Here is a 22,166-nt window from a genome sequence, read left to right on the forward strand (position 1 = left end):
CTTGCACAATCCTGCAACAGGAATGACCTAACCACACACACACACACACACACACACACACACACATAACACACACACACGTCTTCTTCTATCCCACCTAAATTTTCCCTATGGTGAGTCACATCAATAGTCAAGAAAACCTCTGATGTTGCAGTTATCAAGCCAATATGTAGATGGATATAACCAATTGGAACCAATTACATCAGCAAATGCTGCTCTCCACTGTGATAATCATCAGTGACCTCTGACACCTGACACCTTCATCTGTGTACTTCAGAGATGGAAACTATACAATATATAGGCTATACATGAAATAATAGCATGAAAGAAGTTCAGAGAAGAGGCGCTTCAACATTGAAAACACAGTACAACCACACAGAGAGAGAGAGAGAGAGAGAGAGAGAGAGAGAGAGAAGAGAGAGAAACACCCACACAAACACACACACACACACATGATCACAAAATATAATACCCACCCCCCCATGAAAAACACACAAACACACTGAACACATGACCTTCAACTGATATGCAATGCAAATTGACATTATGCAAATACAAATATGACATTAAGGAGAAATGCAAGCCCAACAAATATATGCATAATATCTGTGCCTAATGAAAATTATTGCATATGGAGTTGAAACATCTCACTACTCGAGTCAAGCCGGATGCACTTCATGAAACTAGGATTCACTTCATCTTCACTTTCTTAGCACAACAGAAGTCATCGCTTACAAATGTGTTACACTTTTTCACACATTTAACACAGACAGACTCCAGACTCTATTGGATTAATTGTGTCGAACACTGTGTGAAACTACTTTGCACAATTTTTCCATCAGCAATCATTCATTTTCCATATAAGATACCAGCTCTGGCCCCGGCCGTGGTGCAACTGGCTGGAGCACCTGCACCGTACGCCGGCGACCAGGGTTCGATTCCCGCCCCGTGGTCCTTTCCGGATCCCACCCCAACTCTCTCTCCCATTCACTTCCTGTCATTCTCCACTATCCTATCCGCAATAAAGGCATAAAAAAGCCCAAAAATATACTTAAAAAAGATACCACCTCAGTTGTGTGTTATTATTTGCAAGCATGGATCAAAGAGGCCAAAGGCACACTAGAGAAAGTACTGTAACTGCTATTTGATTAAGAAAGCAGTACAAAAGTCGGTAACACTCCTTAATAAGGTGCCATAATAAATAGCAAACTAGTAATTACCTAACCCTTTGTTAATATTTGTTAATTGTTACTAACATATCTATTTGGCACAAGTTAATAGTTTTTTCATCATTAATTAAATATTAGTTGTTTGCATAAAATCTGTATGTTAATGTTTTAGCAAATCTATTAACTAATATTGTATTAATATGTGTTAATAGTTAACTAAATGTCTTTTTGGCACTAATTAACAGTTATTTCTTACATCATGTTAAATGTTTATTTACAAACTATATGTTAATAGAAAAGTTAATGACTTATTATTATTTAACTAATTGTTATTAAACTGTGCTTCTGCCTATCCTAATATGAACCACTCCCCATAGGACCCTTAACAATATATAGATAGATAGATACTTTACTGATCCCCAAGGGGAAATTCAAGAAAAAAACACAGAGCTACCTTGACATGCTGCCACTCTTGTCGGCGCCGGAACCGCTTGCAATAAAGTTGGTTAAGCTTAATCAATATATTAGTAATATATAACTATCAGTATGGGGGACTCTTATAATAAAGTTGGTTAAGCTTAATTAATATATTAGTAGTATATAGCTATCAGTGTGGGGTCCCTTATAATAAAGTTGGTTAAGCTTAATTAATATATTAGTAATATATAACTATCAGTATGGGGGACCCTTATAATAAAGTTGGTTAAGCTTTATTAATATATTAGTAATATATAACTATTAGTCAGACGGTGAAGGGACTGAGACCAAAACTGGCTTATCACATTTATTCCTTTAGGAAAGGTTACAACAAAACATGCCTTCAGGCACTGGCATACATAAAACAGCATCTGCACAAGCAAAATAAAAAGTAGTTGAATGGGCTATATTAGGCTACATGCATCATTCCTATACCATCACTGTCAGCCCTACTAGCAAGGGAGACATGCGACATGGAATGCAGCTAGTCACGTTAGACTCAGTGTGTATGAACTCGTGGTCATAATGAAAACGTTCTCTACGTTGCTAGAATTGCACCCAAATCCTAACAATACATGTAAAGTAATATAATACAGGTGGTATATCGAAGTTTTTGACTTTAACAACATTTTACAGTTACAAAATTAAAACAAAGTGTGGAGTGCTTTATACAGTCAGCCTACCCAATGCAAAGCATACCGCTTCTGACCGGCTATGGCAACAATACAAGGACAAAACGCAGCAGAGCTGCAGTATACCGTTTCTCCAAAGGGGGCTTTAAAACACCAATCTCAATAAAGCTGCTTAATTACGGCGAAAATCACATACAAACACTAAACTACATTTCTAACTCTGTTACACCCCCCTCCCCTGAATTTCACCAAATTCAAGCAGCAACCAAATAGTACTTCCAAAGGCAAAGAGTACACTACTTTCAAACACTAGACAGAGGGTCACCAATTACAGGACAGCCAATCACAAAGGTATCCAATAACGATGAAGTGGAAGAAGAGGTGCGCAAACTCTCACACAACCAACCACTGGTAGTAGGGTGCCTTATACAGCCAAGACCATAAAGCCATAAACCATAAATTCCATAAATTCTCCACAAAGCTAATCAGAAAAGCTAGATAAATAATAATATGTCATTAACTTTTATATTAGAATATAGTTTGTAAATAAACATTTAACATTTAAATGATGTAAGAAATAACTGTTAATTAGTGCCAAAAAGACATTTAGTTAACTATTAACAAATATTAATACAATATTAGTTAATAGATTTGTTAAAACATTAACATACAGATTTTATGCAAACAACTTTTGTCACTGTTAGAGCCTTTTGCGAAGACAATGTGTCATTTTGAATGCTTCTGTTTAGGCCTTTGTGTTAACTGTTTTGGAATCATGATGTCAGAGTTGACAGAGGCATTAAAGCAACTGAGAAAAAATATAACACCCTAATTACCCTGACCCGGGTAATATCACTGCAAGAGCAGCGCTTGCCTTCCTACATGCTTCAGGCCACCATACATTGGTCTCTCCTCAATCTATACGAGATAATTAATTAAACTCCCACACTCTACGCCATTGTGGATGTGGCTTAATCAGAGTGCCACGGCGTGTAAACGACACAGTGATGTGATGAAAGTGATGCTCTTTTTTTTTTTTGTTTGGCATCAGCCACTTGCTCGTTTGATCTTTCCATTTTGGGGCCCCGTGTCTGGGAGCAGTTGGAGTGAGAGCGAGTGGGAGTGGAGATGTCTCTAGTGCTTAGTCAGATGCCATTCTGTTTGATTTGGGGCCAATCGAGACACTTCTTATTACGCTGAAGAAAGAGAAGGGAAGGGAAGAGAAGAACAGAGAAGAAGATAAAGAATAGAAGAGAAGAGAAAAGAAAAGAAGAGAAGAGACTTTGCTAGAGATACAGATATCTGATATCTTCATCTTACAAAATCATACTTGATAAAGAACTAGCACTGTAGCCTTTATGATAGAGAACTGGCTACATCAATAGATTACCCAAAGGAAAATGTGAGGATGGAACTGAAAGTATGTCAGTGATCAACTGTGAATATTCCTGTGTGTGTGTGTGTGTGTGTGTGTGTGTGTGTGTGTGTGTGTGTGTGTGTGTGTGTGTGTGTGTGTGTGCCCATGAAACATAAATGCTGTACATGCCTGTGCAGGTACAGCAGCACGATGAGTGTGTGAGCGCATGACAAAGTGTACAGCACTAGGTTCTGGCAGTGGCAGCCCTTGTCTTCAGCATAGGAAGTGGGTTGAGGGTTCTCTGAAGAGTGGCACAAAGGAAACAGGATGGCTGCCATGGCAACTATTACAGAAGCAACACGACTGGCAACCACAGATTGTGTAAGGCAGCACAACGCATGAAAGATGTATCTCTGAAAGAACCACACCACTTAAGACAACTAAGTCTATGAGCTAAACCCTGTGGACCATCATACAGGATTGCACTTGGATGTACACAACAGCACTCAATCTACCACCATGGCCACAGATTTTGACCAGACTGATTAACTTAGTGGAATCTTATTGACTGATCAACTTAATCTAATGTTTATTAATTATTGGACAAAACAGCCTACACTTCAAGAATGTTAATTAGGAAGTTGACACCATCCAACATTACATAATTCATAAATCACATTTATTACATTCATGATGTGGTCTTTTAGAACTACAAACCAAACCAGTTTGTTCTCTCCTTTCCAGACAGTCCTGATCGCAGAAGACCGCCTCTTTTTGCCTCTAGCTTTCTTCTACACAATAAATTGTTTGATAATAAGTTTTGACTCCATCAACTCCCTTAAAGACTTAAGTGTTTCAGAGCTAAGCTTTGAGACAAACATTTTCAGAAAACTGCAAACTGCAAAAGTTACAACACATTTAAACACAGTGCATAAATGTCCTTCTAGATGCTGATCAAAATCCAATCATCCAATCAGTGTTATGATAATAAGCATACAAATAAATGTTTTATTTAAATACATTTTGATTAAATCATGGGGTCTTTGCTGAGCTATATCCGAGGGAAAAGAATAAACAGGCAAGCGACACAGCAGTATTAAATGCACTTCACAGGCCTCTGTACCTTCGATTTTTCTCTGAATCAAAATAGCATCAGTGAAGGATGAACTATTAATAGGCTGTCTGGAAGGCAGTGCTGTTGTTCTTGGTCAAAGAAGCTGTCCAGATTCGACATAGGTGCCCACACAACTGGGTATCCCCTTGGGGTTTAAAAATAAATAGGCCTAACCTTTTTCTCAATTTCAATTATTGTTCTAGTCTTTGCATTATGCATAATGCATCCATGACCTTTGTGTGTTTTGATGTATAGCATGTTTCGTATTGTGTGCATTATTGTACATGGTCTAAAAAGAGTCAGTAGATGTCATGTAAAGAAAAGTGACTGTTAAAACCAACTTCCTTCCTTAACTCACAGACTCAAGAATGCTGCCCCTGCGTCACCTAAAAAGCTTTCTTGGAAAGTGAATGCTTTCCTCTCAAAACCCTATCAGTTATTTCACCTTCACAGCTGGTTTAACTGAATGACAGTGTTCTCCTGAAGACACCCAGGCTCTGCCAACCAATGCCCTTCCTTTAGAATTTCATGTACACCGCCCCCCAGCCCCCAACCAACACACACACCCCTTGTGAAGTATACCAACGCCAGGCAGCCTACAACATTTATGTATTTATATTCTCAAAGTTAATGTGTCAAGCTAATAATGACATTCCTCTCATTCTGCATATGTGTCTATCATTTTATTTTAGATAGCATTTTCAAAATGTTTGTAATTTTCAGAATTCAACAACCACTTAAATGACATGCCAATCTCACGCATCAATGAATTGATTTTATTAGGCCAATAAAAAACATAAACACTCTTACCTTGAACACTGTGCAGGTATACTGTAAGACCGGAACGAAGCTGTTGATCCTGGATTCTGTCCAACTGCTTGAAGAGTTTGGCAAAGGAGTTCTTGAGGTTTTCATGTCGTTTTACTTCCACCCGTATCGCGGTCGACTGTGCCAACTTCATGGGGTTGTTCATGTTGAATCTTTACAGCGATGTCAAGTAGTCTGTATGACAGTGGCAGTCCATCAGTCAATACTCGGCGGCCCAATACATAACCTGACAGCTATTCATTGCCTATTTCCCAATCATGATGGACTGGGATAGGCTCAGAAAATGCATCTGTGATATCCACAGAGACGCACAGTGTGGTTGATTTCCTGTTCTATACTTACTATCGTCTAGCTACATGCATGACTCTTAGTTAACTTCCTGGATGTGCTGTCAAAATGCTGATGCGCTCTTTATCCCAGGCTACCGAGCCTACCTGGCTCAACTACATGCGATATTCAGGTCGTTTCCGAAGAATGCATGCTATGTGGGGAATAGCCTAGTCTATCTATACAGCACTGACTTTTTAAGCACAAGCTCCAGTCCCAATTCATGTAGGATATTCTAATGAAATTAATTAAAATAAGCTAGACTTTTAATAGGCTAGAAACCGTGTTTCTTAACTCAGTTTTGAAGAAGGTTATTCCTCATTCTCTGGTCAGCCTAGTCCTAGCCCATGAGAGGATGGCAAATTGAATGGCATAAAGTTGCATGCGCTGATGTGATCGATAACTTTTACACTAATTCCCCTAACTTCAAGCCTTAACTTTTCTGCCTTGTACACCAACACGCATATGGTCTGTGATTGGTTTTGTCTCCTATTAGACATTCTCTGGGTTGTCTACCTTTAAACGACGTGTAAGGTCAACTGCGTCATCACCTGAAATATCTTTGTAATGAGAAAAACAACGTGCATGACCAATCGTAGGAGTCTCTACGAACAAGAGAAAGCAAAGCGTTCGCTTGAAAGCGGCAGAGGCTTACCGATAATGTGTATGGACTTTTGAAAGTGTTAAAACATTGGATTTGAAGATGGTTTGTGGGGGCTTCACGTGTTCAAAGAATGCTCTGTATTCACTAAATGTGGTTTACATGGTAAGTGACTCAAATATTTTGTCAATCTGTTATGTTCCCCAAGTCAAAGGATAGCTAGCTTGATAGCTTAGCTGCTAAGATCAATGTCCATTGAGTGAACGCACACCTAGGTGACAAAGTTAGCTGAGTATGTAGCTATTACTAAAGCTTTTGCCAACAGCAACTTACTGAGTTTACGCGTTTGACACTTTTGCCTTTTAGTTCTGTAGGTTATGATAGCATACACAGTTAAGTACTTCGTTTACGTCCTGTGACTGGAGACTGTTTAATCTTTAACCAAGCTAACGCTAATACTGTATTGTATGTTCTGTGAGTGATGAAGCTAACCCAGCTGTTTAATTTGTACTGTAGTTGGCGAACTTCCCAATACTAAATTAAAGCGAATGTTTAGCACAATGTTTATAACTGTCAATTTGGCATGGCACATAGAGATATAGTGAGTTAATCAAGTTTGTCCTTGTTCTTTGTATAAGTGTTAGGCTAACGTTACCATAACTAAGCGTCTGTGTCTCCGTCCACCGCAGTAATTAAAGAGAAGTGCTTTGATGGAATCAACGTTAGTTAGGTTTTACTGTCTGGAGTTTGCCCGCTCAACCTAGTCATCAAATATGACCAAAGGTACTCAAGGTTTAAGTAATCGCATGTAGTCACGTAGCGATACGTGTTTTTTTTCGGTGCCTGTAGACGGAAATTAGAAGTGTATGTTGCCGCGCTGCACATGAAAGTCCAACATCTAGCACTGAACACATTATCGCGCAACAACATGGACTCCAAACAACTGTCCCCTCCAAATAGCCTATGAACATCTGGATGATGAGTAGGCCTAATGAGTACCCTGAATTTTATGCAGAAAAAAATCTCTGGCGCCGCCTCTGGTTGCCATCAGAAAAATACGATGTGCGCAAAATACTAGAGCCTGCCACTTGTTGTTTACTAGGCCAGTGTTTTTCAACCTTTTTTGTGCCACGGCACACTTTTGACACTTAAAATGTCCCAAGGCACACTAACATCCTCTGTGAAGAAAAAATAAACATACCATAGCCTAAAATTTCAAATAATACACAGATATGGCCTTATTATGGCTTCTATGCAAGACCTGCTCAATAAAATAAGCGCCCTCTGTTTCATTTGTAGGTGACTATATCTAATTTAATTGTTGTTATGAACTGGATATGTGATGATTCTGTGAATACTGGATATGGGGTCCCCGTTGTACAATGCCTGCATACCACAAATAGTGCAATCATACAATCAATGAGAGTATGTGGTTATAAATTCTTTGATGCAACAGTTGCTTTTCTGGACCAGTGAGTGACATTTGGGTAATTTTCTGCGGCACACCTGATTATCTCTCACGGCACACTAGTGTGCCCCGGCAGAGTGGTTGAAAAACACTGTACTAGGCTACTGATTAAAATTTAATTTAGGCTAATGATGGTTTTGGCCTTAGGTAGCCTAGGGGTAAATTAGAATCTTAAGCCCTTGAAAACGTGGGTACCAGAATGAGTCGGGTATGAGCTTTTGAGTCTTGTGTTTGAGATGCCTTTGGTCAGACAGTCACAGAAAGGTCTAGTGCCAAAGGTTATTTATGTGTGGCGGTATACAGGCTAATTCTGTCTGGAAATGTCTGGTGCAGTTCCCATTACAGAGAGTCCTTTTTTCGTTTCACATCTGTTGATTATGGTGAGGTCCTGTGACACTCTGCAAGGGCATGTTTAGAATTCTTCAAGATGTATGAAGCTAGTCTTCCTTTGCGGACAGAATGCTGACCACCAGAATGCACACTCCGTCCGTAATTCAAACTGAGGGATTGGTATTCTGTCACGGGAGAAGAGATGTGATATGGGGGATCCACCGGGGCACAATCCAATCTAATTATTATAATAATAATCTGCTGCCAAAAAAAAAAAAAGCCCCTGCTTGTTTGAAATGATTTTTTGATGTTTTGGGCAGAGGTGGCCAAGGAGGTAGATGAGTCGTCCAGTTACTGACTCCTCCTGATCCTGTTGAAGTGTCCTTGAGCAAGACACTGAACTTCAAACTGTTTCCAATCGATATCCAAACACTTTGCATGGCAGTATCGGTGTAAGAGTGTGTGTGTCTGTGTGTCTGTGTCTGTGTGTCCATGGGTGAATGTGAGGCATTAGGCACTCTCTAAAATGCTCTTAGTGCTCAGAGGAGTAAGTGCATTTACCATTTGCCATTTACCATTTAGATTATGTTTTGTTGTTTAAAAATAATTTGGGAGGTGCTCATTGGAGATGATTGACAGCTGTCACTCACCCCACTCCCATCATTCTTCAGAACTGAAATCTGCCTTACCTGTCTCCTGTCACACTCTCCGGTGTACCTAAGCATCCCACCTCCTCCCCATTTGTCTGCATTTCACCAGCAGCTCCATATACACGGGCTGCCAGCAGATGGTGTTAGCTCCAATATAGACATCCTTGGATGGATCTCAGCCAGAAACCAGGCCAAACATGCGTAACATTCACATTCTAAATCAAGCATCCTAAAGGGTGAGTTAGTGAACTCTTGGTTGTCACTACAATGCATACCACAGGAAACACGTGGCCCATAACAGCATGTTGTATTGGTGGGACCCACTAATAGGGAACATGAATTGGGATTAGACCATCGTCAGACAAGGTAGTTTTAAGTGAGGAATATGTGTTGAAGTTAATTTTGTCTGTGTGTGTGTGTGTGAGATGTGTGTGTGAGAGAGAGAGAGAGAGAGAGAGAGAGAGAGAGAGAGAGAGAGAGAACGAGAGAACGAGAGGGACTGTGACTGTATGAAGGTATGTGGTCTTTGTGTTGTGTGATATGTGTCTAGACTATATGTTCTATATAAGTGTATATATACTCTTGATCCCATGAGGGAAATTTGGTCTCTGCATTTATCCCAATCCGTGAATTAGTGAAACACACTCACAGTGAGGTGAAGCACACACTAATCCCAGCGCATTGAGCTGCCTGCAACAACAGCAGCGCTCGGGGAGCAGTGAGGGGTTAGGTGCCTTGCTCAAGGGCACTTCAGCCGTGCCTACTGGTCGGGGTTCGAACCGGCAACCCTCTGGTTACAAGGGAAGTAGGCCAGTAGGCCACGGCTGCCCATACAGTCTATGGCCCTGACTGTGTATGCATGTTGTTTTGAGTGAATGTGTACACATGTTACTTGTGTGATAAGTATGTGTTTCCATACACGGATGTTGGTTGTGTAACTGCTCTTTGGTCCTTCCCCAGCTGGTGGGCCTGCTCCTCATAGGCGTGGCTGCGTGGGGGAAAGGCTACGGCATCGTCTCCAGCATCCACATCATCGGCGGGGTGATCGCCGTGGGCGTCTTCGTCCTCCTCATCGCCATCATCGGACTCATCAGCACCTCCAGCCACCACCAAGTCCTGCTCTTCTTCGTATCCTTCACTCACACACACACAGAGACTAGCACACTTAAAGGAGAAGTCCAGCGCTACACTGTGACTGGAGGCATGTCCGTGAGCCCCCATGTTCATGCCCCCAGAGTGTAGGGCTGTAGCTGCCTGGCTACTTTAGCTGCTGGCTATAGAAAGGTTTTTTTTTTGTACCGACAGTACTCGGTGACCTCAAGAAACGGAGATCTATGTGAAAAATCACTGGATTTCTCCTTTAAGCTGAGAAATGTGCAATGTGCAATTTTGGAAGAGGGGGAATTGTAAGTGAGAATGTGTGTGTGGACACAGACACACATTCACACTCACAGAGTGTGATGTCCTCTAACTGTATCACAATCATGGGCTTTTTGATATTTCATCCTTCCCCGCCGCAGATGACCTGCAATCAAATTCACCCAATCCCAGTTTTTCTAAGTGTCTATGATTAAAACTATTCTGCCCTACAAAGCCAAAGAGCAGTATCTGCAAAAATGCCAAACTGAGAAAAACAGCTTTTTGTGTTTTTCTTACACCAAGTATAAGCATCAAATTATATTCAACAACAAGGGATATACTTAGATAGATCAAAGTGAGGTGAATATTAAACATTTTTGTTTTTTTGACATTTAGGTGAAATTTGGTAGTTTTATTAGCCTAGAAATCTAGACGCGCCCCTAGCGGCAGCAAATTAATTTTTTTTTAATGTACAGAGTTTTAACCTGCCTCTTCAATTCCAGTCATTAATGGAACAGTCCACTATAAACACTGTCACTGTTTGTGTGTTACTTAGGGAAGTGTTGGTTCATAGTAGATATCGTATGTGTTCTAGTCTAGAACATGGTAGTCAGCAGTTTCGCTCTCATTTCTGTATTCTGTATTCTAGCCTGGAAAAACCAGACCCTGGTAATCTAGAAAGATTAAGGGTCTGGCCACGAACAATGCAATGGCCCAACTCGAGGGGCGGCACCAAGCATGCATTTGAAAATCTCACTGCACGCAATTGGATAACACTAGACCAATGTTTACTCTGAATGATTCCGGACATCGAATTGGATAACACTATGACCAATGTTTACTGACCTCCAACGTTGCAGCGCTGTCGTCATCTGTTTAGCTCGCCTCTGGCCCGCCTATATCAGATATACCGATGTGATTGGTTCCCCACAATGCAAGGGGCAAAAGTAACGTGCATCATTACTCATAGACCTCTGAAGTTCGCCTACAAAAAAGCTGCCATCTTTGACATCTGGTATCTGGCGATTTTTCCTATGTTGTTTTCCTGAACACACTTTTGTCCTCTGCCTTCTAGTGGATACTGTGATCTCCGGTACGTGAAGGCGGCACACTTAGATTTTTGCTACCCCAGAGCTAACTTGCAATGCAACTTGCCATAGGGAGTTGGCTTCAATTAACAACCAGATCTCCTTATGGGCAAAGATGGCCGTTTTGGTTCTTTTTTGTAGGCGAACTTCAGAGGTCTATTGGCAGAGTGTCTTGCAGACACAATTCAAATTGTGCTCTCCAGGAACTCTGGATTTCCAGGGTATGTGTATTCAGTTCACTTGTTGAAACTCCCTGAAATTCCCTGACTATTTATTATGACCACCGCACAGCGAAGCGACGGTCATATGGACCCTTTCAAGAGAGTTCCATTATCAGCATCATAGTTGGCCCCACAAGACTTCCTTTTTAACATTCCATATGTTATCTTAATGTAGAGGAAGTAGATTGGGGCCCAAATAGAACGTTCAAGCATTGTTTTTGTTTTTATTGATGAAAGGGTCTATAGGTTTAGTCAGTTTTTTTTTCTTTTTTTTTTTTTTCTTCAGTAGTTTTGTGTCAACGATTTCCGGGACACTGAAAGACCGGGGTGCACGAAGCTTGTTGGGCATGTAGCCCCACAAGGATGACACGGAACCATTGTTTTTTTTTTTATCTGTCGCCCCTCTGCCGGACTGGACCCCCACGAAAGGAGGGTGGGACGGACACAGTTTTCTGTGACTATCTCGAGAACCTTAGGGCCTAGGAGGACCACATTTGTTTTGTATGTTGGTCTCAAGAGGCCATGTCAACCCATCCCATAACCACTCATTTGATGTATAGTGCCACCTAGTTAAAAACGAAAAAGCAAAAATTAGGTGTTGTAATCAGGTATCTCTGGCTGACAGGGTCAAAACTGCACAAAATTGGAGGTGTAGGATCATTCTCACACCCTCCGAATGCATGCCATGTTTCATGGAATTCCGTTCTTGGGGGGCCATACAATAAATTAATTTATGTGTAAAGTTAGTGACTGTACACCAACTGGCCTGTAGATGGCCGGACACAGTTTTCTGTGAATATCTCGAGAACCGTAGGGTCCTTGGATGACAATGTTTTTGTATGTTGGCCTCCAGGAACCATGTCAAACCATCCCATATCCACTCATTTGATGGATAAGCACCTTTAAAAAATGAAAAGCAAAAGTTAAAAATGAAATAACAAAACTTTGGCGAATTGAAAAAGCAAAAATTAGGTGTTGTAATCAGGTATCTCTGGCTGACAGGGTCAAAACTGCACAGAATTTGAGGTGTAGGATCATTATGACACCTTCTGAATGCATGCCAAGTTTTGTGGAATTCTGTTCATGGGGGACCATACAATAAATTAATACAATAAATTAATATATGTGTACATTACTACATGTACACACACACAATCATGAACACACACAAACATTCACATAAAGATACATTCAGGCACACAAACATTCACATAAACACATATAAGCACACACACACAAACATACAAATAAAAAACAGAAAAATTGGGATGTTCACACAAAATATGAATAAAACACAGAATGCAATAATCTGCAAAAAAAGTGGGATCTTAAATTCATATTTAGTTGCAAAAATCTGACACAGACAACATATCAAATTTAGTTGAAAATTACAAATTTGACTGTTTCATGGAAAACATATGTTAATTTTGAATTTGATACCAGCAACATGTTTCAAAAAAAAAGTTGGGACGGGGGTAACAAAATGCTGGAAAAGTTGTGTAATGATAAAGAAAACAAAAAGAAGAATGTTTCACAACTAATTAGGGTAACTGGCAACATGAATGGGTATGAAAAAGAGCATTCCAGAGAGGCAGGGTCTCTTAAAAGTAAAGATGTAGGGGTATTCATCACTCTGTGTAAACCTGTGTGCACAAATGATAAAACAATGTCAATTTTATGCTTCTTATCATGGAACTGTGATGTATTTAGGGAGTTCATCATCTACAGGACATAATATTATTAAAACATTCAGAGAATCCAGAGAAATCTTTGCAAACAGGGGAAATAGCTGAAAAACAAATTGGATTGCTGTGGTATTTTGGACCTCAGATGGCATTGCATCAACACCAGACCTGTCTCCAGACCTGTCATTGTATGGGCTCAGGAAAACCTCTGATAACCATTGTCTATGTGCCCAGTTTGATACTCAATTCAAAAACTGCATCCAAAATTGTAACAGCAAAAATTGAATTGAGACATGATACAGAAAGTACCACCCTCTTATCTGGGCCTGAGCTTGTTTAAAATGGACTGAGGTAATGTGGAAAAAGGCCCTGTGGTTAGACCAATCAAAGTTTGCCATTTTTTTTTTTTTTTTTGGAAATCATGGACTCATCTGGGCTAAAGAGGAGAGGGCCTATCCAAGTATCCAACCTATCCAACTTGTTTTAGTGCTCAGTTCAAGCCAAGATCTATGATGGTGTGGAGGAGCATTAATGCCTACAGCATGGGCATCTTGTACATTTGGCAAAGCACAATCAATTCTGAATGATGTATACAGGTTTTGAGCAACATATACTGTCATCCAGGCAATGTCTTTTTCAGGGACGACCTTGAATAATTCAGGAAAACAATGCCAAAATGAATTCTGCACATATTTAAATAGTATTTCTCCATAGAGGAAGAGTCTGGAGGAAGATTGCCTGTCTGCAGTCCAGATTTGTCAAATTCGGTGCATAATGGAATGAAAAGCATGACTAAGTATACCCGATACTGTTGAGCAACTGAAATCCTATATCGGGGAGTAATAGGAGAACATTTCGTTATCAAAACTGTAGCAAGTGGTCTCCTCAATTCCTAAACATTTACAGAATCGTGTTAAATGAAGAGGTGAAGCAGCACAGTGGTAAACATGCTCCCGTCCCAACTTTTTTTGAAACATGTTGCTGGCATCAAATACAAAATTAACAAATACTTTCCATGAAATATCCCAAATTTTCATTTTCAATATTTGATGTGTTGTCTTTGTCCTTTTTGCTGCTAAATATGGGTTTACGAGACTTGTATATTATGACATTCTGTTTTTATTTGCATTTTACAAAATGTCCCAACTTTTTCTGTTTTGGGGTTGTACATAAATGCACATACACACACACACACACACACACACACACACACGCATAAATACACACACACATTAATACACACACAGTAGACATGTAGGCATACGAGAATGTGCAGGACTGAGAGGCGGTCATATTTTGTACCGCTTTGCGGTACATCTAGTTGTCTATTATTCCATAGGAACAGTGCTTGTGAAAGAAAATCATTTCCTTAACAGGATCTGAAAAACTCTGCTTTTCTCTAATTTAGTTGGAACGCTTGTTTCTAGAGGCTCTCCCCTAGTTGGAGGATTGTTTCTCTGGTGAGCCTTTACCTTCTGTAGACAGTAGATCATAGACTACTATGGTTGGCTCTGTTGATTCTCCCATGTCGTCTGGTCATTCTTGAGGGTAACCTCGCATCTCACCTTATCTAGACTTGCTCTTCTTGCTCCTCGTACATGAGTAGTGTGTGTGATAGTGTGCGGTAGTGTGTGCCATTTCCCAGTGGCAGTGTTGGTGTGATCGTTCTGCTGGAGTAAATTCCTTGACCCCTGTTCTCTTGCGCTCAGTACATGCTCATTCTGTTCCTGGTGTTCCTCTTCCAGTTTGGAACGTCATGCTCCTGTCTAGCCATCAGCAAGGATCAGCAGGTTGGTGGCTCACTGACTGTGTGATGGTTTTGTGTTTGAGAGTGAAGGAGTGTTATTTTCTCCATTGGTGTCTCAGTCTCCGGTGATCCCTTTATGCTGTTGTTGATTTGTGTGTTTGTGTGTGTGTGTGTGTGTGTGTGTGTGTGAGAGAAAGAGAGAGAATGTGTGTGTTTATGCATAACCACCCTACAGCCTCAGGTGTTTGTGCTGTGGTGTTCCTGTAGTGCAAAAATCCTGTGTGTGTGTATGTTTGATTAATGCAGTAAGTTTTCATATGGACTTTTTGACATGCATTATGAAAGTGTGTGCAGCAGTATGTTAATTTCTACATGTTTGTGTATGTGTAGGGTAAGCTGCTGAACAGCTCATGGACCTACATGGGCGAAGAAATGCGTCTGAGTGTGGAGAACCAGCTGGACTGCTGTGGCTTCCTCAACACCACTGACAGCATGGAGCAGTTCAAGATAGACGTCAACTCGTGTAAAGCGGTATGTCTGTACTCACACAGGTGCATGTACGCACACACATGCGCGCGCGCACACACACACACACACACACACACACACACACACACACACACACACTTCTTTTTGACACGTTTTTCTTACTACTTGTACTCATACAGTTTTTTCTCACTATTGTATTCATAAAGACCTGCATGTTTGTACACACTTGTTGTATATGAACAGAGAGTGCATATCCCACATTCTGTCCAGGATAATAGATCTAAGGATAGGGGCTGAGGGGCACAGACATAATCACGTGCTATGGCTAAACCTCAGTCCAGCTGCCCAACCTCAGACTGGCTGTGTGGGCATGCCATGGGCAACAGTGAGGCTCCTTTCTCTCAGTCGTTTCCCTTCAACATATGCTGTGTGAGTTTCAGCTTTCTGCTCTCTGGTCTCACTAAGCACACACACACACACACACACATTTTGAGTGTGGATGTCCAGCTAACTTGGCTCCATAGACATTGTGCAGCACATATGTTTTCGCACATACACATAGTTAGCTGTTTATCATGAGGATGCGTATACAGTATATGTTGTCTTCCTCACACATATGATGTCATCCTCACACCTTTTTGAGATGCACCAGACAAAGTTTACAGAGGGAAGGAAGCTGACTAACACATAGCTGGAGCTGCTGATGTTCTCAGCAAAGCATTTGAAAAGAATTATGATATTCAGATATGAAATGGTTTTGTAATCTGCACACAAACGTGTGAGCATGAACATGCAGAGACTGACTGACTGACTGACACACACACACTCACAGCCTCGTATACTCTCTATTCTGACTGTGTATAGTGATTGCAGACACACACACACTCACAGCCTCGTATACTCTCTGTTCTGACTGTGCATAGTTATTGCACACACACACAGATCGACGATTCTGACTGTGCATAGTGATTGCACACACACACACATATACAGTACAGTACTCACTCACTCACAGCCTTGTATACTCTCTATTCTGACTGTGCATAGTGATTGCACACACACACTTGTGGCCTTGTATACTCTCTATTCTGACTGTGCATTGCGATTACACACACACACACCCACACTTTTTTTGACACGTTTTTCTTACTACTTGTACTCATACAGTTTTTTCTCACTATTGTATTCATAAAGACCTGCATGTTTGTACACACTTGTTGTATATGAACAGAGAGTGCATATCCCACATTCTGTCCAGGATAATAGATCTAAGGATAGGGGCTGAGGGGCACAGACATAATCACGTGCTATGGCTAAACCTCAGTCCAGCTGCCCAACCTCAGACTGGCTGTGTGGGCATGCCATGGGCAACAGTGAGGCTCCTTTCTCTCAGTCGTTTCCCTTCAACATATGCTGTGTGAGTTTCAGCTTTCTGCTCTCTGGTCTCACTAAGCACACACACACACACACACACATTTTGAGTGTGGATGTCCAGCTAACTTGGCTCCATAGACATTGTGCAGCACATATGTTTTTGCACATACACATAGTTAGCTGTTTATCATGAGGATGCGTATACAGTATATGTTGTCTTCCTCACACATATGATGTCATCCTCACACCTTTTTGAGATGCACCAGACAAAGTTTACAGAGGGAAGGAAGCTGACTAACACATAGCTGGAGCTGCTGATGTTCTCAGCAAAGCATTTGAAAAGAATTATGATATTCAGATATGAAATGGTTTTGTAATCTGCACACAAACGTGTGAGCATGAACATGCAGAGACTGACTGACTGACTGACACACACACACTCACAGCCTCGTATACTCTCTATTCTGACTGTGTATAGTGATTGCAGACACACACACACTCACAGCCTCGTATACTCTCTGTTCTGACTGTGCATAGTTATTGCACACACACACACACACACACACACACACACACACACACACACACACCCTCGTATACTCTCTATTCTGACTGTGCATAGTGATTGCACACACACACACATATACAGTACAGTACACACACTCACTCACTCACAGCCTTGTATACTCTCTATTCTGACTGTGCATAGTGATTGCACACACACACACACATACACACACTCACAGCCTTGTATACTCTCTATTCTGACTGTGCATTGTGATTACACACACACACACACACACATCTCTATTCTGACTGTTGCATGGTGACTGCACACACACACACACACACACACCGGTGCCACACACAATTCTGACTGTGCATTGTGGGATTACACACACAGCCACATACATACTCACATTCTTGTATACTCTCTATTCTGACTGTGCATTGTGATTACACACACACACACACACACATACACACACTCACTCACAGCCTTGTATACTCTCTATTCTGACTGTGCATAGTGACTGCATACACATACACACACAGCGCTCATGCAGTAAACAGAGTGTAGCGGGTAGGTGGGTGGCTTGTTGGCTCCGCTCCGTAATCTCGTTGCCGTTGAGCGCTGCCGTGCGCCCTACATTCGGGACGGCCTCCTCCGCTCCCAGCGGTGCTCGGTCTCGGGCCTGCCGCATTTAGACGCACGATTGGCCACGTGCCTGTCTGCTCCAAGCGGCCGGCGGATGAGAGGAGGAAAGAAGAGAAGCGAAAAGAGAGGAAGAGAGAAAAAACTAAAATGAGGGGAGGAGAGAAGGAAGAAGAGGAGAGAGGAGAAGAAAACAGAAGAGGAGAGAGGAGAAGCGTGCAGCTCGTTAACCAATCCATGGGTCTGGGTCGGGGAAACAAAATGCATCAAATGAGAGCTGACTGGTTGTCTTTTTTTATTTAATTTTTTCCTGGGGAGGCACACTAAGCTTGCCTCAGTTCTTGGTTTCACATACACTGACACTCTCTGTAGTTAGTTAGCCTAAATCTGTTAAGGGAGCATAGATGAAGGTGAATAGATTTGTCAGGTATTTCAGTTAGTGTTTTACATAGTATGCTACCCTTTTTCACTGTGGCCAGTCACCTGTACACTGTCCTACATAAACACACACACACCGTATATACACATATTCACATATATATTCAGTACATGCATACACATTCTTGTACATCTTAATGATTTATAAAGATTTGTTCTTTCTCAAAGGTTTAAAGTCTCCTGGTGGTTTTTGCTTGCAGGCGTGTAAGGAGAGTAAGGAGAAGGAATGCTCCACCTGTGGTGACCGAATGCTGCTGCACTCCGGCAAAGTCCTCAAGATCCTCGGAGGAGTCGGACTCTTCTTCAGTTTCACACAGGTGTGATTCACACGCACACACGCACACACTCACACTGGCTCTCGCTCTCTCTGAAGTGTGAAATGTAGGCTGGCGTAGTGCTGTAACGTGAGCTGGGGGGGGGTTACTTACTAGCTGTTGGCAGGGATGCTATTGGTGATCTAGTTGCTAGTTGAAGCTTCATAATCCTGTTAGAAAAGTAGCATTTTTAAGTGATTACTGTCTAACCAACATCCAACATATTTTCTTATCCTTTGTGGATGGCTGGTGACCCATAAGCTTTGTTATATGCAGTTTTGTGTGAAGGGGAAGAACTCTGTGTTTATAGAACAAGCTTGTTTGATGAATGATATTACCGGTATGTGAAGTTTGAAGCTGGGCAGAGAGTAAAGCTGAAGATAACTTCTGGTAAAAACTCTATCAGACATAGGCTAATGTGCTTTATGGGTTGCACCTTAATGACCATGGGAAATTGTGGTCCCAAAGGCGAGACTGTCCACAAGACAACTCTAGCAGACAATCACTTGAATGAGTGATGGGGAACAATGAACTTTGCTATTCTCTCTAAGTGCTATTTAGGAGGGTAAATTATTAAATCCATTTCCTCCCACCTTACTCTCTCTCTCTCTCTTTCTTTCTTTCTTTCTTTCTTTCTTTCTTTCTTTCTTTCTCTCTCACTCTTTTTCTCTGTCTCCCTAGATTTTTGGAGTGTGGCTTGCCATGCGTTACAGGAACCAGAAAGACCCGCGGTCCAATCCCAGTGCTTTTCTGTAGGAGCTCTGTCTCCATGTGGCTAAATGAGTCCATGTTTAACACACACACACACACACACACACACTGATAGATTCACTCACTCTTACACACAAAGACAGACTGGATGTGCCAATCTATGTTAACACCTACTCCACTGTATGCATTCCATATAATGTCATAATGTGTACTGTTTAACCTAAACAGTGCTGTACAGTATCAACCTTGGAACATGTTATCAGTTAGTCATCAAATCATGCATTACTGAAGTCAGGGTAACAAACACCTGCAATAACACAAAGTTTGACTTCCTCAAGTCTGCATCGAACTCAAGTTTCTCAAACCCCCATTTGTTTTCGTTAAGTAGCAGTTACCATTTTATCACTTAATTTTGTGCCTTGATGAGAAGGGACAAACTGTGCCTTCTATAAACCGCAGGTTGCTCTCATGGAGTTAACTCCGACCACTCCCTCTCCGGCTCACACTCTAACTACACTCCCCTTATTATTGGTCTGTTGGGGTGGTTGGTTTATTATTATTATTATTATTATTATTATTATTATTATTATTTTGTCGAGTTATTTTGTTATCAGTGACAATCAAAACAGTTCAGTTTCTAGGCCGAACGCATCAAACAGTATCTCTCCTGCACAGGAGCCGGTCTGTGACCGTTCTCTGAAAGACAACTCTGTTCGCTGAGGGGACCGTCCCTCCCATCTGTCCCCTGTCTTGACCACCCGCCAGTTAAGATACCGAGCCGGTACAAAGGGCTCTTTTGAATGAGGAGGAGGGTGAGAGCTAAGCTTAGTTCCTGACTAAATGAAGTTAGCAGTGGAGCCTCTTCATTCAACACAGTCAGTGTAGTCACTGCTAAATTAGGCGCCATCATGCATGATTGGGGTGCGCCATTCTCATGCTATTGATCAGAGAATCTGTTGTTCATTTAATCTGGGGTTTTTTTATTGCCAATTTGGTAAAATACAGGCATTTATTGCTGCAGAGATAATGACCTAGCAATTTTGTTGGATTTTTTCCAGTGAAGTAGTATACAGGTATTTATATTTGATTGTGTGTGTGTGTGTGTGTGTGTGTGTGTGTGTGTGTGTGTAAGCTTAGTCTCAGTGACGCCGAGTGATGGAAGGAGCGTGGTTGTCTGGCTTTGTGCCAGCAGGGGTCACCGCAGACTTCCTTCCTGTGGTCTCTCTCCGGTGACCACACTAAGCAGCGCTCACTTCACTGCTTTCAGTGGCCTCTTGTGCTGACGCTCTCCCTCCTGTACACATTCACAGGGGGGGGGGGGTAGTCACACAGAAAAAGCCCATGGTACAGACCTTTTAAATGTTAAATCTAAAGGGGCCAGTGGTGTGTGGGAAAATATGGGCGGTATGTTATGTGATAAAAAAAGCAGTTGTGTGATCAGGAATTACTTCTCTCAGCTGCACACCAAATTGACTTGTGGTATTGTGAAGTGGAAGCAACTGGCTCTCGGTCAGAGCTCCTCATGAAATCTGAAGTTCATATTTCTATTAAACGAAAGGAGAAGTTGGTTCAGGGTTGGGCTGGGGTGGGGTGGGATGATTAATCTAACCAAAGACTGTATGTATACCGGTACGCTGAATTTCTGCTAATGTAATTCATTTTTGTGCATTCTGAGTCATGTCCTGTTTTTTTTCCTGTCCAGATTGTTTTACCTGTATGTGTCATGTGCCTTGCTTTGTTTTCATCTCACTGGTCTCTTGATTTCTGCTTATGTAATGACACCATTCAGATGTTCAGATGCCATTGACCACAGTTTGGCAGAAGGCAGCTCAGTTCGCCTTTACTGGAAACACGTGATAGGACTAGAATAATCTAAACACCTAAAAGCATTCATTGTATTGAATCAGTCTGTTTTCATGATGGCTTTCTGGCCTCAAACCAGGAGTTACACTGAGACTGAATTATATCAGCATGGAGCAAAATTTGGCAACCACAGTTTTGATGGTACTACTGCACACATATCATACATAATGTCCTGCCAGTGTTGTGAATTTTCTTGCACTTTCTTCAAATAAGGTTCCACACAAATGACATGATGGGAAAATCCCTGTCATTGGACGAATGGACTCTGGCAGCAGTGCCTTAGGAGTCCCAACAACTTTTAAGTAAATCAAGTGCTCCTCATGAACTGTGCCGTGGTCTTGTAATGGCCATTTTAATAAAAAACACAATTGTTTAGAGGGCCCTGGAAAACATGCGGATCAGAGCCATTTGTCTTGGACGTCACAGACCGACTGGTCTTGACAGTGTTCATGCGGCCTTCTGTCTCCCAAACTGTGTAGTTCATCCTGCTGAGTTTCTTTTTGTACTGATGGTCTCATTAAATGGTCTGATGAAAGTAGCAAACAGAAGTGTTTCTTTACACAACACTTGAAAATATGGTTTGTGTACCAGCCAAATCTACACAAGAAATGTTCATAATGATCAATAGGTGATTGCATTGTTACATTTAATGTGCATTTATATACTTTGCAAATGCATTGCAATGTGTAGTGAATTATAATCCAATTCACTGTTGCTTTTAAATGACTTACACACATTTTCAACCCGACTGTATCTTCACTGGGGGTA

At 41.4% G+C, this 22,166-nt stretch overlaps 2 protein-coding genes across 2 annotated transcripts in view; one reads left to right on the forward strand and one right to left on the reverse strand.

Moving 5' to 3' along the window:
- The window catches only part of LOC125302531 (arf-GAP with GTPase, ANK repeat and PH domain-containing protein 1-like), a 34,465-nt gene extending 28,355 nt beyond the window's left edge, over nt 1-6,110 (reverse strand). Inside the window, exon 1 of the mRNA XM_048255761.1 lies at nt 5,560-6,110. Within this exon, the coding sequence (XP_048111718.1) occupies nt 5,560-5,722 (163 nt within the window). The 5' untranslated portion in view covers nt 5,723-6,110. The remainder of the gene's footprint in view (nt 1-5,559) is intronic.
- Nucleotides 6,111-6,491: 381 nt separating this feature from the next.
- On the forward strand, nt 6,492-21,936 carry LOC125302538 (tetraspanin-31-like). The gene is made up of 6 exons (XM_048255772.1): nt 6,492-6,670; nt 9,914-10,081; nt 15,016-15,096; nt 15,444-15,584; nt 18,711-18,827; nt 19,506-21,936. The coding sequence occupies exons 1-6, from the start codon at nt 6,608-6,610 to the stop codon at nt 19,578-19,580; spliced, it is 645 nt and encodes a 214-aa protein (XP_048111729.1). The 5' UTR covers nt 6,492-6,607; the 3' UTR covers nt 19,581-21,936.
- The last annotated feature ends 230 nt before the right edge of the window (nt 21,937-22,166 follow it).

Source organism: Alosa alosa, chromosome 10 (genome assembly GCF_017589495.1).
Source record: "Alosa alosa isolate M-15738 ecotype Scorff River chromosome 10, AALO_Geno_1.1, whole genome shotgun sequence".
In the NCBI taxonomy this organism is placed as follows: Eukaryota; Metazoa; Chordata; class Actinopteri; order Clupeiformes; family Clupeidae; genus Alosa; species Alosa alosa.